The sequence below is a fragment of the Culex quinquefasciatus genome, chromosome 2, assembly GCF_015732765.1.
Source record: "Culex quinquefasciatus strain JHB chromosome 2, VPISU_Cqui_1.0_pri_paternal, whole genome shotgun sequence".
Taxonomy (NCBI): Eukaryota; Metazoa; Arthropoda; class Insecta; order Diptera; family Culicidae; genus Culex; species Culex quinquefasciatus.
The window spans coordinates 71,391,737-71,404,463 of record NC_051862.1 but is presented as its reverse complement, the minus strand read 5'-3'; the positions used below and the strand labels follow the sequence as shown (position 1 = coordinate 71,404,463).

At 45.0% G+C, this 12,727-nt stretch overlaps 3 protein-coding genes and 1 long non-coding RNA gene across 7 annotated transcripts in view; 2 read left to right on the top strand and 2 right to left on the bottom strand.

The window, feature by feature from the left end:
- Window positions 1-2,199, bottom strand: part of LOC6040781 (E3 ubiquitin-protein ligase RBBP6) — a 35,280-nt gene extending 33,081 nt beyond the window's left edge. For 2 of the 4 annotated variants that reach the window (XM_038255274.1, XM_038255275.1), the window contains exon 1: window positions 2,042-2,199. The gene's annotated coding sequence lies outside the window, so the exon portion shown is untranslated. The remainder of the gene's footprint in view (window positions 1-2,041) is intronic. The other 2 variants (XM_038255276.1, XM_038255277.1) reach the window with 1 other exon arrangement.
- An 869-nt stretch (window positions 2,200-3,068) lies between these two features.
- On the bottom strand, window positions 3,069-4,028 carry LOC6040780 (exosome complex component RRP4). The gene is made up of 2 exons (XM_001850073.2): window positions 3,919-4,028; window positions 3,069-3,863 (listed from the first exon to the last, which is right to left on the bottom strand). Exons 1-2 carry the CDS (start codon window positions 4,026-4,028, stop codon window positions 3,104-3,106), a joined length of 870 nt encoding a protein of 289 aa, XP_001850125.2. The 3' UTR covers window positions 3,069-3,103.
- A 2,371-nt stretch (window positions 4,029-6,399) lies between these two features.
- LOC119767506 lies at window positions 6,400-8,179 on the top strand. Its single transcript, XR_005277553.1, has 5 exons — window positions 6,400-7,115; window positions 7,175-7,439; window positions 7,494-7,760; window positions 7,822-7,880; window positions 7,938-8,179. It is a non-coding gene; the product is annotated as an uncharacterized LOC119767506 (long non-coding RNA).
- Window positions 8,180-11,670: 3,491 nt separating this feature from the next.
- On the top strand, window positions 11,671-12,727 carry LOC6051636 (exosome complex component RRP4). Its single transcript, XM_001868007.2, has 2 exons — window positions 11,671-11,877; window positions 11,933-12,727. Exons 1-2 carry the CDS (start codon window positions 11,753-11,755, stop codon window positions 12,690-12,692), a joined length of 885 nt encoding a protein of 294 aa, XP_001868042.1. The 5' UTR covers window positions 11,671-11,752; the 3' UTR covers window positions 12,693-12,727.

Sequence of the window (12,727 nt, the reverse complement as noted above, 5' to 3'; positions counted from 1 at the left end):
GACCCTGATCGCATAAATGTCCCATATGCATTTTCATCGCTTTTGAGTTATTGATGCAGTTTGGCTCAAAATCGTGTGCTCTTTCAGAATAGCCTACAACATCCAGTACTTTAATCTAGAAATCAGGAGGAAATCATTTTTTTTTTCGCGAATCTTAACACGTAGCCTTATGTGTGGGACAAACTTCAAAAGCTCAGATTGTTGTTTTTGCATATAGTTCATTTATGCAAACATGGGCAGTAAAAATCTCTAAAATTTGTCAATTAAAAAATTAAAAAAACTGAATTTTGAAGAATATTTTTTCGATTTTATGGGATATTTGCTCAAAAAAAAAAAACACAGAAAATCGGGGCGTTCATGTTGATATCACTTAAATTTCTTATGAATATGCCTTGCGGAAGTTAACCAACTATATTTGACCAATATTTGACCTCCGATAAAAAAAATTGAACCAAATCTACAAGTTTTCAAGCTTTCTGTGAAATAACCCCAAAATCCAAGTTGGAAACCCAAATACGACAATTTGTACAATTTGTCATGAAATTACAGCAACACATTGCCCGGATACAAATTTGAGCATTAAACAATGCAAATTATGGATTATTTATTTAATACAAGCCTTACCCAACAAACTTCGTTCTGCCTTTTTTCGTTTGTTGACGTTTTTAACTTTTTTGCTTATTCAGCCTCCTGTGATCAAAATTTGATTTTACGTCTGCAAATTTCCCGGAATCGGTTCAAGAGTGATGTTACTTTTTGGCGTAAGAACCTTCCTTAGACTTATTCGAACCCAACGCAACAAAGAGCACCGCGATCCGACGTTCCGTGTTGAATTGATTCGCGTTCGAACAAAACCGTCGAAATTTTTTATATATATAGAAGCTGTTTATTACTCAATAGGTTCCGAAAATTATTTTTACAATCCTCTGCCACATTACATTATTACATTTTAATACATTTTACAATTCAATCACATTGTAGAAAACAGTTTTCTGAACAAGTTTCATAAAAAAAGTATCAGTTTTGGTTCAAAATAAGCCATAACCTGAAATAAATAGTGCCTTTCTCCAAAATTTCTTAATTTAATTACCTTTCACATGATGGGCACTGCCTACTAAAATATTTTTTATGATGATAATATTTTAATGAAACAAAAAATTTTAACAAGTTTCGACGAGATTCATGAACATTATTCTATAGCATTCATTACAAAACTCAGAATAGAACGATAAACCAATTTTAACTAAGAATATAATAAGGATATAAATACAAAAATCATGGTTCAACGACCTGTATTTAAGATAATAAACGTTCTTTATTAAAAATAGTACCGGATAATCCCCCTCACTTAGACATCAACAAACACCCTTCGGGATTTCTCTCAACATCCGATATTCTCGTGCATTTATTCCAGCGCTGAAGGAAAGGACATTCACCCCTGTTTTATATTTTACACACTGACTGATGTTACTTCGGAGTGAAACTTGCACTAGCACTCCGAAGCCGCTGTTGTTGTTGTTGTCCACTGCTCTTCTTCTTGCACATTTTTATCGATTAGTCCGGGGTGAGGAAAGTACCTCACCACGATTATTGACGTAATGCTAGGTAATTCAGCTTCGATGGTTCTTCCAGACAGGAAGTGGCCTATCGAATCACGCCGGGCACTTGATTGAATTTTGGCAATCGATAAAACTGAGCGATAATTTTAGCTGCGGCTAGCAATTATCACAATCTAATTTCTTGTGTTTTCTCTTTTCTTTAGAATCTTGCTAGAATTTCACCAACCACCTTCATTCCGCACTAATTTCAAAAAAATTTTCCGCAATTTCGTTGCTTGTTTCCCCATTTATTTCGCACTCGCCGAGGCCCACTTAATTCGACGGGGGCAGAGCTCCGCCGACCGTGGAAGCAAAAGTCCTCCATGTTTGCAACACTTTCGGCAGAAGCAAAGGAAGAAAAAAAAATCACCCCAAAACTAAACTCCACTTTTCTTACGTAATTCCACCGCCCAAGTGGCCACATTTGGGCTTATTTTACTCACTTGCGAACCGGCGACGGATTGCACTACTTTCGGACCGGAAGTAACCACTAAACGGAACCGTATTCGTGGAACATTACGAGCGAACAACTTTTGCTCCACGCCACTTTCGTAAAAATTTCTCGCGGTGACTTTTGGTGAGAAAAGAAGAAGAAGCTGATGTGCGGTGCGGCGGCGGCCGAAGCAGCTGTCAGTTTGAGTACACGGTGAAGGGGGGTTGATCGCTTTTTTTTTATTTTACCTGGTGCCGCTGTAACCAAAAGCTTTTCAAATGCGATAAGTTTGCACTCGAAGCTGCAGAATATCTGCAGCGTAAAGAGTGGTTTGTTTGGCAAAAACATGATTGTTGATATGAATTTAAAGTGATTTTTTTGTTTGAAACAATAATTTATTGTTGTTGGTTGAAAAAAATATTGAACTTTTAATGTTTGTCTATATATTACGCGCCCGCCCGTGTGGATCAATTGGACCGCGCACTGGACTCACAATCCTGAGGCCGCTGGTTCGAATCCCGCGGCGGGCGCTCTAAAATTCTTTGTGTAAATATGGGTATTCGGCATCGCATCGTTGAGGTCACCAACCAACCAGATCTGATCAAGTGTCAACTAGGACGCTGAATAATCCTTGTTTTGCTCACAAAGTGTTTTTCGGCTTAGTGAATACATTTCAGGAATACATTCCCCAAATTCCCATAATAAGGCTTTCTAGTCCCAGTGAAAAAAATATAATTTAACTCAAAAATGACGAACTCCTCGTCACAGTGTCCTGATGCAAACAAAGATCGAGCTGTAGCTGTCACAGCCCTGCGAAGTATGTTGGCTGACATATCGGGCAGTCAGTAAAAAAAAACCAGCTAGAAGTCGTCTGACAAAAAATTTTTGCTAGAAAGAGATAGGAAACCTGATGCAAACAAACGTCCAGCTGTCATGTAAACATACTTTGAATGTATTGGTAAATTTCTGACTAGAAAGCCTTATAGACACTGTTATTTTCATCGATTTCTTAAATGAAATTAAAAAAGAATGTTTTATTCATTTTGTTCAAACAAGTTTTATTCCATCGGCACTATTCCTGCAGCCTCAGCTTGTGCTGGGTCAAAAACGCAATATCAAACATAGCTCCCTGGTGCAACAACTCGTGCACGTCGTACTTGAGCGATTCCTCGTACGCGTACAAAATGCTCGTATCGTACAGCAGCATCTTGCAGTGCGCCAACGCCAGAATGCAGTTCCTCAGCCGCGAAATCACCTCCCGATCCTGCTTCGAGACGGCTTCGTCCAGGTTTTGCGTGAATCCACCACCGTCTTCACCTTCGGTGTTCACGACGGGCGATATCCAGATGAACCCGTTGTTCCCCAGGATGATTGACGCTCCGCAGGGCAGATTGTGGAAGTGCGTCTTGCGCCGTTTGATCAGCGACGGGAACACCTTGACCAGAATTCCCTGACCCAACTTGCCATACTTGAGACTCCGCGTGTGCAGCGACAGCACCCCATCCGAGTGGACGTTCTGCACCTCGGCCGAGATGAGATCGCCCTCCTGGAGGTACTTCCGCATCTGCTGTTCGTCTTCGACGCCTCGCCGCCGCAGTTCTCCGCCGGGAAGGTTCACCGACGACAGCAGCAAGATCGAGTCCAGCCGCGAGTTGGTGTCCACCTTCCAGCGCTTCTGCTGCACGTCGGTGACGCGGGCCACAACGACGTCGCCGATTTCGCCCACGTACCGTCCCTTGAGGGCCTTAACGGTGATCAGCTTGTTGACCTGGACCATCACACCTGCCACAGACGACTTGATGTCCTCATCCTCCATGTACGTGCCGTGGCCACTGGAGAGGAATGCGTTAGATTGCGAAACCGATTCAAAGGATCTGCTGTACTCACCGCATGAATCCCTGCTGGGACGTGATGACCTCTCCGGGAGTGAACAGCCGCGGGTTGCTATCGCCGGACAGAAGCGACGGATTAACTCGGTCCGACTTTCGTGTAATCATACTTGAACTGAAAAATCCCATACAAGTGTGTAAAAGTGAACTGAACAGTGTGTAATGTTGATTATCAGTGTACTTTCATAGGAGCCCAGGGCGGCGAAGTCCTTGTAGATAAAAGGAAGACACTAGTGGTTGGTACTAGCAATGGTGGCCGACAGCTATAAAGTCAAATTCAATATATTAAATTAAACTTCTGCAGGATCTGCAATACCTATTGTGTTTAATGCATGCAGAAAAATAAGGCATATTTGAATCAACAAAACGTTTTGTTGATTTGAAAATCATAATTTTTGTTGAATCAACGCTAAACGTCAAAGCAGCTTTTTCAAAACAACAAAAGACTTTTGTGGAATCGAGAAAATCAAGGTTTGTTTCAACGCAAAATCGGCGTTGATTATATTCAAGCTTTCCTGCACCGTGCGGTACACGCGGTTCACTTGTCCCTCGGGTTTGCTTTGCGCCTGCTTTGTTCGGTTTACACCCGTACCCGACTCACACGAACCGAGGGTATTTTGGTTCATCGTACCAGCGCACCACTACACTATCGGTTCGCCGGGTCGGTTTTGTGTCTGGCACTCACCCATAGAGTTATCTACGTGCGCATGTATTGCGTGTAAGTACACGAACAAGATTGAGGTTAAATTTTGTGCCCGCCAGCAAAACAAATGGGGTGCTAGTGTGCGTGAGCTCTGGCTTAGATAACTCAGGGATTTGACACGCATGCAGTTTCCTGAAGTCCCCACCAGAGGCGCTGTCAATATTGTTTACGTATGGTTTTTGAAAAGGTCGTATGAAACAAATACAATTTTTTTTCTCAAATTATGTTTTTTGTTAGTTTCTACCTCGGTTTTAACTTTTTTTTGCATATATATGCGAGATAGTTACAAGTATTACGTTATTTTTTTACATTTAATATTTATTAGATCAATAAAACAAAGTTCTACTTGGCCTTGCAAGAAAAACTACACAACACACTGAACTGAACTAAAAACTGAATAGCTTCAGTTTCCTTGAAACAAAATAAAATTTGTTTGATATTTCCGTTGTGTTAAAATCCTGTCCGTTGTCTTAAAATGAATTACGCTTTCAGAATACTAACTAAATTTCTGTCGAAAATGCTTTAAACTAGCTGTAACTGAACACCAAAGTGCTGATAAGCCAACATCAGGTTCTCGATGGAATTATATGCTATTCCCCTAGTTCAAATTTGAGAAAAAACATAAATCTTTCTAAAGACAAAAAACCGGAAAAAAGTTTTATTTATGTAACTTATGTCTGATGCGCATACGACCTTTTCAAATGCCACGCGCTAAAAACTTGGTTCGATCTTGGTTCGATTTTGACTTCACTCGCTTTGTATGTGGATGACAGTCGTGTCGTAACCGTGAGATAACTCTATGGCATGAACCCGGTGTATGAACCAAGGTGCTTCACTTGGCACGAGCCGAGGTACGTGCCGTGGTATGCGCTGGCGGTACAAAACGGGTTCAATAGAGGAGAAAAGCAACTCGCGACAAAATTTTGAGGCTAGGAATTTTGACAGGTATGATTTTCATAAAGTATTCGCCTCCTTTTCTCTCCCACAGAAAATCTGGGAACGAGCTAGCTGTCAAACTAGGCCAAAATGTTAAAGTCACTCACAAAATGAACTTTGAGTGATTTGAGTTCATTTCTGACGTCACGATTTTCTCCTCTATAAAGGAGAAAAGCTCGGAACTTAACCTCAAAGGTAAATAACCAAATGAACTTTTTTGACAGGTGTCATTGCCGGGACTTTGCATCAAAAATTAAATTTGTGTTCCGGCTGTTCCGTTTTGTATGGACACTAACACGGTTAGGATCACGACAAGCACACGGCCACGGGAAAGTCCAGGAACAGGCACCTACACGGCCAGGGACACGAAAACTGTCAGAAGCACAGGCACGAACACGGTCAGGAGTCCGGACAAGGAAACAGCCTAGAGCACGGTCACGGGAACGACCAGGAACACCTACGTGGTCAGGTGCACGTACACGAACTTGGCCAGAAGCACACGGGCACTAATACGAAAAAAACTCGGGTTATGACGTTTTGCGCAATCGGAAGCAAATTCTAATTCAAAAAAATGCTAGGTCCCGATTTGACACCTGTCAAACCACTCAAATCGAGGGGTAGCTCACTTCCGCCTTTAATGAGCGATAAATTACTTTTTTCCAAACCTTTAAGCGTTCATAAAAGCCTTTCCTCGTTCCTTCCATTTAGTTTTTCCTTTTTGATCTTAACGCGTGTTAGCTAGCCTTTTCAGTTACCTTTCTGTGAAAACACTTGTCAAACTACTCGAAAAAATTTGACAGTTCGAATTGACACATAAACTTCGAGCAGTTTTCAACCGCGTGGCGTGGCGTCAGTGACAAAACAAAATTTAGTAAGCTTTCGTCGGAAGTCATTGATTCCCGGTTCCGCGACAAAGTGTGGACATTTGTGGTTCGAAGGTAGATTCGTCGGAAGTGAGTGGTTCCCGATTCCCGGTTCCGCGACAAACAAAAAGTGGACGTTTTTTGATCGATGGTAGTTGAAGCCGGTCCGCAATCCGGACTGCAAAGGACAGCTGGCCATTTTTGCCGTAGATGGTCGATCCCGGTCGGTGGACAAACGGGAGTGGACAATTTTGGCTCGAATTTGGTCGACCCAGGTCCGCAATCCCGACTGCAACTGGCCGAACGGCAGCTGGCCATTTTGGCCGTAGGTAGTCGATCCCGGTCGGTGGACAAACGGGAGTGGACAATTTTGGTTCGAATTTGGTCGACCCAGGTCCGCAATCCCGACTGCAACTGGCCGAACGGCAGCTGGCCATTTTGGCCGTAGGTAGTCGATCCCGGTCGGTGGACAGACGGAGAGTGGACAATTTTGGGTCGAAGTTGGTTGACCCAGGTCCGCAATCCGGACTGCAACTGGTTGAACGGCAGCCGGCCACTTTGGAAGTAGGTATCCCGGCCGTTGGACACACGGAGAGTGGACAATTCTGGTTCGAAGTTGGTTGAACCGGGTCCGCAATCCAGACAGCAACTGGCCGAACAGCCAGGGGCGAAAACAGCCCTCTTCGCGCGCCGGTAAGATATTCAATTACAAAAAAAAGCAAAACAAACTTAATGATTTCTTAATTTAACAGGAAAACTGATCTGGCCGAACGGCAACTGCCCAATTTGGCCGTAGTTGGTCGATCCCGGTCGGTGGACAGACGGGAGTGGACAATTTTGGGTCGACCCAGGTCCGCCATCCCGACTGCAACTGGCGAACGGCAGCTGGCCATTTTGGCCGTAGGTGGACTGACGGAGAGTGGACAATTTTGGGTCGAAGTTGGTTGACCCGGGTCCGCAATCCGGACTGCAACTGACCGAACAGCAAGTGGCGAGAACAGCCCTCTTCGCGCGCCAGTAAAATATGCAATTACAAAAAAAGCAAAAAAAAATAATGATTTCTTAATTCAGCTGCCAAATTTGGCCTTAGGTGGTCGATCTCGATCGGTGGACAGGCGGGAGTGGACAATTTTGGGTCGAATTTGGTCGACCCAGGTCCGCCATCCCAACTCGACTGGCCGAACGGCAGCTGGCCATTTTGGCCGTAGGTGGTCGATCCCGGTCGGTGGACAGACGGAGAGTGGACAATTTTGGGTCGAAGTTGGTTGACCCAGGTCCACAATCCGGACTGCAGCTGGCCGAACAGCAAGTGGCGAGAACAGCCCTCTTCGCGCGCCTGTAAAATATTCAATTACAAAAAAAAATGCAAAAAAAACTAAATGATTTCTTTATTTAACAGGAAAACTTCTGTCAACTCCGGTCTCCGGTCAACTCCGGTTACAGATGGAAGGATTCGAGGTACTAACTAAACAAAATATAATTATGGCATGAAACTTATTGATATTAATTTTATAGGAAAACTTCTGGAAGAAGGCGGAAGCACAATTGAAGTGCCCCGTGCCCGCGCATCTGAAGAGAGTGCTGCAAAGAACGGGGTACTTGAACTGTGCCTTGGAGGATCTAAGTGAAGGCCAGATACGGTCCATCGAGGAAGACATCAGAAGCCTCCCAGAACTTACGAACCTTCGACCCGGAAATCCAAAAATTGCTGAATTCTGTGGGGAATATACAGAGAAATGTGCAGACTTCAAGTTGATGGCAGGCGAAAGGACTTTGCTGCTCAAACTGTCTCAAGTCGTCAAAGCAAAGTGTTTTTGGAGCTACTTTTTCATTTTTAGCTTGTTTTCACTTTTTCTGCTATAGAACGATACCATTGTCATTTAAATTGTAGAAACATGAGTAGAAGCATAGTCTGGAACATTACAAAAAGTACTGCATACTTATTATTACAAAACATACACAAATGTTAGCGAAAAACACTGCCAAAGTTGACCCCAGAAAATGACATTGATTGAAATATTGGCAAAGTCACATAAATTAAGTCAAACTTCCAACCCTTAAATATGCTAGAATTTAAGTAGTTCTCCTTTCCTTTGCTTTCCCAATGCTTTTAAAGATCAAAAATTGGTTGAAAAACTGATTTTTGGCGAATTAGTTGGATCGATGCCCACCTAGAGGCGGGGTTGGGTTGTAGAGGGTTTAGACACATCCTAACAGCGACACATCCTTGCGCATTCCGTTATCAGTAGAATCTCTTATAGAATATTTGACGAAGCTTGCTGTTTGAATTTGTCAACAACATTTGTGATCGTGAGTTCGTTGCTGTAAATAGCATTTATTTAAATATAGTTTTTATTTATTTTAAGCTGCTTCCTGTCTTTCCCATTTCAAATCAGCATCAACCGGTCCGACTGCCTTCTGCTATTCTGCGCCGTTAGTCTTATCGCTTACTACGGAGGTGTTAACGGCACCAGAGTGCACCAACTGCATCATGTACTGAAGTGTCCCTGCACCATCCGCTAGCAGCTTTCCTCCTACGGCTCTGAAGCATCTCTCGAATTAACGACCTACTCTCATTAGATGCGGGGCCATACAAAATTCCCGGTTTCTTTTCGCAAAGCCCGCCTTGGCATTGAACACTTGGTTGTCCTGGCCATCGTGGGCCATCCATCGATTTGTTAACGTTCACGATGTTTCCGTGCTGCCGGCAAAGTTGCAGCAGCTGGACTCTGACACAACGCGGGTCTTCAGTCCAATCCGTACCACCGGCGGGTCGCTGCATCCCGTTTCATTTCCACCAGCTCGTCCGGTAGCGACCCTGACAGCGCCCAAGTCGTCTAGACAATTCCCCGGCTGTGTCCTACCGAATAATTTCAGGATCGTAGTTGTCCTTGCTCATCCGATCCAGTCCAATGCGGCCAAATCCGGACGAGTGCTGCTGCTTTTCCAAGTAGTCAAACCAGTTCCAATTTAAAGCTGACCGCCAAGAATCCACGGCTTTGTTGTATCGACGGAACTTTTACCCAGGCCCCTTCTCGCAGTACTCCAGAGAGCAATTACATGTTTTTTGTTAAATTAATCAACTAATTACGATCGTAAAATCAAATTGCACACTTTCCTTCATCAACTCCAGGCCTAACCAAACAAACTCACGAGTATTTTTTATGTTTTTGACAGTACACGGATCGGACTGCTTGAAAAACAAATCAAAACAAACACCGAGTTGCCAGAACCTATGAAAAAACTGCTCGATCTAGCATGGCAAGGTTGCAAGTTCGATTTCTCGCAGCTCAACATTCGAGCAGAAACAAGCCGCCCTATGAGCGCTAACGCGCCTTAGCTAGCCTTATGGTGCCTTCTCGTAGCGTTGTGAAAAAAATCGTCGCTTTGTGCAGCGTTCTGAAATTTCGAGCTTGATGTTGAGCGTTTTTGTGATCTAACGCGAAGTGAGCTACCCCTCGACTCAAATGGCACTCACAAAATGAATGCTGAGTTCTTCGAATTCATTTGCTACGTCACGGTTTTGCTTGCCTATACCACGGCGCGTACCACAGCACGCTGGGTTCATGCCATGGGTGAGTGCCAGACACAAAACCGATGGGGCGAGCCGAGAGTGTCGTCACAGACAAACAGACGGGACACTCGAGTGCCGAACCATCGTCCTCCAAAAACGGTTATTTCGAATGCAATTTTGTTTCGGCATCCACTCACCCGGCGCTGATGGCGCTGCTGCCGTGACAGCTCGCCCGTCTATTCTCAGTGTGTGTGAAGCGTGTTTTTGTTTTTTAGTTGAGCGTGAGCACGTGCGAAGCAGCAAATGAGAGCACAAATATTTATGGAATTCTGGAATTCTAACCGTGAATCACAATCCAGGCTTTCCAGGACAAAATTGGGGTCATAGCCTCTTCCCCACTAATAACCCGGTAGGCCTGCTCAACTGCCTGCCAATGTCGAGGTTGCTGCTGAGGCGCCGGCTACTGCGGAGGAAGCCAGATCCTGTGGTGGAGTTACTCCTTCGGAGCAACCTGCTTACCCTTCGTGGACTGCTGCTCAGATTGCTGCTGCTGGTCGTCCTTTTGGGTTTTTGGCGATGTTGCGCCACTCAATCTTTTTCCAGTTCATTTTCTGTGGTTCGCTTTCGATGTAAATTTTGCGGTAGCGTTTTTTGGAATCTTCGCCACTTTTTGCTTTTGTTGTTTGATGCAACTTAACTGCGCCGTGGACACGTTCCCCGTGGAAATTTCCGAAACGCCCATCGTGGGGATTATTTCTGGTAGGTTTGAATTGGATTTATCTATTTCGGCGGCCACTACTGATGTTTTCGTGACCAGGGGCATCTTGTTGATGATGGTGTTAGGTGTAATGATTCGAGGTTTCGGTGGAGGAGAAATCTTCGACAGAACTTGGTAGCAACTGGGAGGACCAGTTATTTGATCTCTGTCGGTTGCGGTTGTGATGCGTCGTTGCTGGTGCTGCCGCATGATTTGGCTCATAAGGTTCTGCTATTGGAAACGGAACCATCTTCGGCCTTCGGTGTTGATTTTTATTCTTTTCATCGAGTAGCAACAACAAAATTATTTCGATCAGCTGTTGATGTTTACAATCGTTTAGGCTTGATTGTCTCACGCATACACTGACGTGGCACATGACAGTAATGGGTTTGTATTGGTATGTTTGGGTTGCGCTTCGGCATCAGCTCACCAGGCAGCGCTGGCGTCGCCGTGATTTGGTGATTTGATGAAGGACGATGGATTTCAAAAATAATTTGTATGGAGAGTCACGTCTGTTTGTCTGTGGTGTCGTGGTGCGCTAGTACGATGTACCAAGATACCAATACACAAATGGGTTCAGGCACGTACCGAAGCTAGAAAACCAAACCCGCGGTGTGCGTTGGCACTGGCGCATGGGAAGCTTGATTATATTCAACAAAAATTTTGTTAATTCAAACCTCGTACAGGCTGATTCTACAAAACTTTTTTCTGCGTGTGACTATATGATTCTTACAGACTATTTCGAAGAATTCTACAGTTCTTGTAAAACAGTAAATGGCATCACTGGTTAACCGCGCGGCGCACGTTCCCAGTCAAATCAATCCGAATTCTGAAACGGAATCTAATTAGAATCGTACACAATTTCCGTTTCAAACGCAACAACCGGTTTGAACACGGAACCGGTTGTTGCGTTTGAAACGGAATTTGTATACGATTCTAATTAGATTCCGTTTCAGAATTCGGATTGAGTTAACTGGGTTTGTTTACAAAATAAACTCCCAAAATCCAGGACCTACTGATCCACATTTCCGCCCCGTCAACCCACAGCCACCCACTGAAATGGCTTCGAACGTTATAATCAAACTCGCGTCGGACAGAGTTAATCCTTCGCTTCTTTCCGGCGATAGCAACCCGCGGCTGTTCACTCCCGGAGAGGTCATCACGTCCCAGCAGGGATTCATGCGGTGAGTACAGCAGATCCTTTGAATCGGTTTCGCAATCTAACGCATTCCCCTCCAGTGGCCACGGCACGTACATGGAGGATGAGGACATCAAGTCGTCTGTGGCAGGTGTGATGGTCCAGGTCAACAAGCTGATCACCGTTAAGGCCCTCAAGGGACGGTACGTGGGCGAAATCGGCGACGTCGTTGTGGCCCGCGTCACCGACGTGCAGCAGAAGCGCTGGAAGGTGGACACCAACTCGCGGCTGGACTCGATCTTGCTGCTGTCGTCGGTGAACCTTCCCGGCGGAGAACTGCGGCGGCGAGGCGTCGAAGACGAACAGCAGATGCGGAAGTACCTCCAGGAGGGCGATCTCATCTCGGCCGAGGTGCAGAACGTCCACTCGGATGGGGTGCTGTCGCTGCACACGCGGAGTCTCAAGTATGGCAAGTTGGGTCAGGGAATTCTGGTCAAGGTGTTCCCGTCGCTGATCAAACGGCGCAAGACGCACTTCCACAATCTGCCCTGCGGAGCGTCAATCATCCTGGGGAACAACGGGTTCATCTGGATATCGCCCGTCGTGAACACCGAAGGTGAAGACGGTGGTGGATTCACGCAAAACCTGGACGAAGCCGTCTCGAAGCAGGATCGGGAGGTGATTTCGCGGCTGAGGAACTCCATTCTGGCGTTGGCGCACTGCAAGATGCTGCTGTACGATACGAGCATTTTGTACGCGTACGAGGAATCGCTCAAGTACGACGTGCACGAGTTGTTGCACCAGGAAGCTATGTTTGATATTGCGTTTTTGACCCAGCACAAGCTGAGGCTGCAGGAATAGTGCCGATGGAATAAAACTTGTTTGAACAAAATGAA

Coding starts and splice junctions, on each gene's coding strand:
- LOC6051636 (XM_001868007.2), top strand. CDS start 11,753: ATGGCTTCGAACGTTATAATCAAACTCGCGTCGGACAGAGTTAATCCT. Junction 11,878..11,932: donor TCCCAGCAGGGATTCATGCG/GTGAGTACAGCA, acceptor ATTCCCCTCCAG/TGGCCACGGCACGTACATGG.
- LOC6040780 (XM_001850073.2), bottom strand. CDS start 4,028: ATGATTACACGAAAGTCGGACCGAGTTAATCCGTCGCTTCTGTCCGGC. Junction 3,864..3,918: donor TCCCAGCAGGGATTCATGCG/GTGAGTACAGCA, acceptor ATTCCTCTCCAG/TGGCCACGGCACGTACATGG.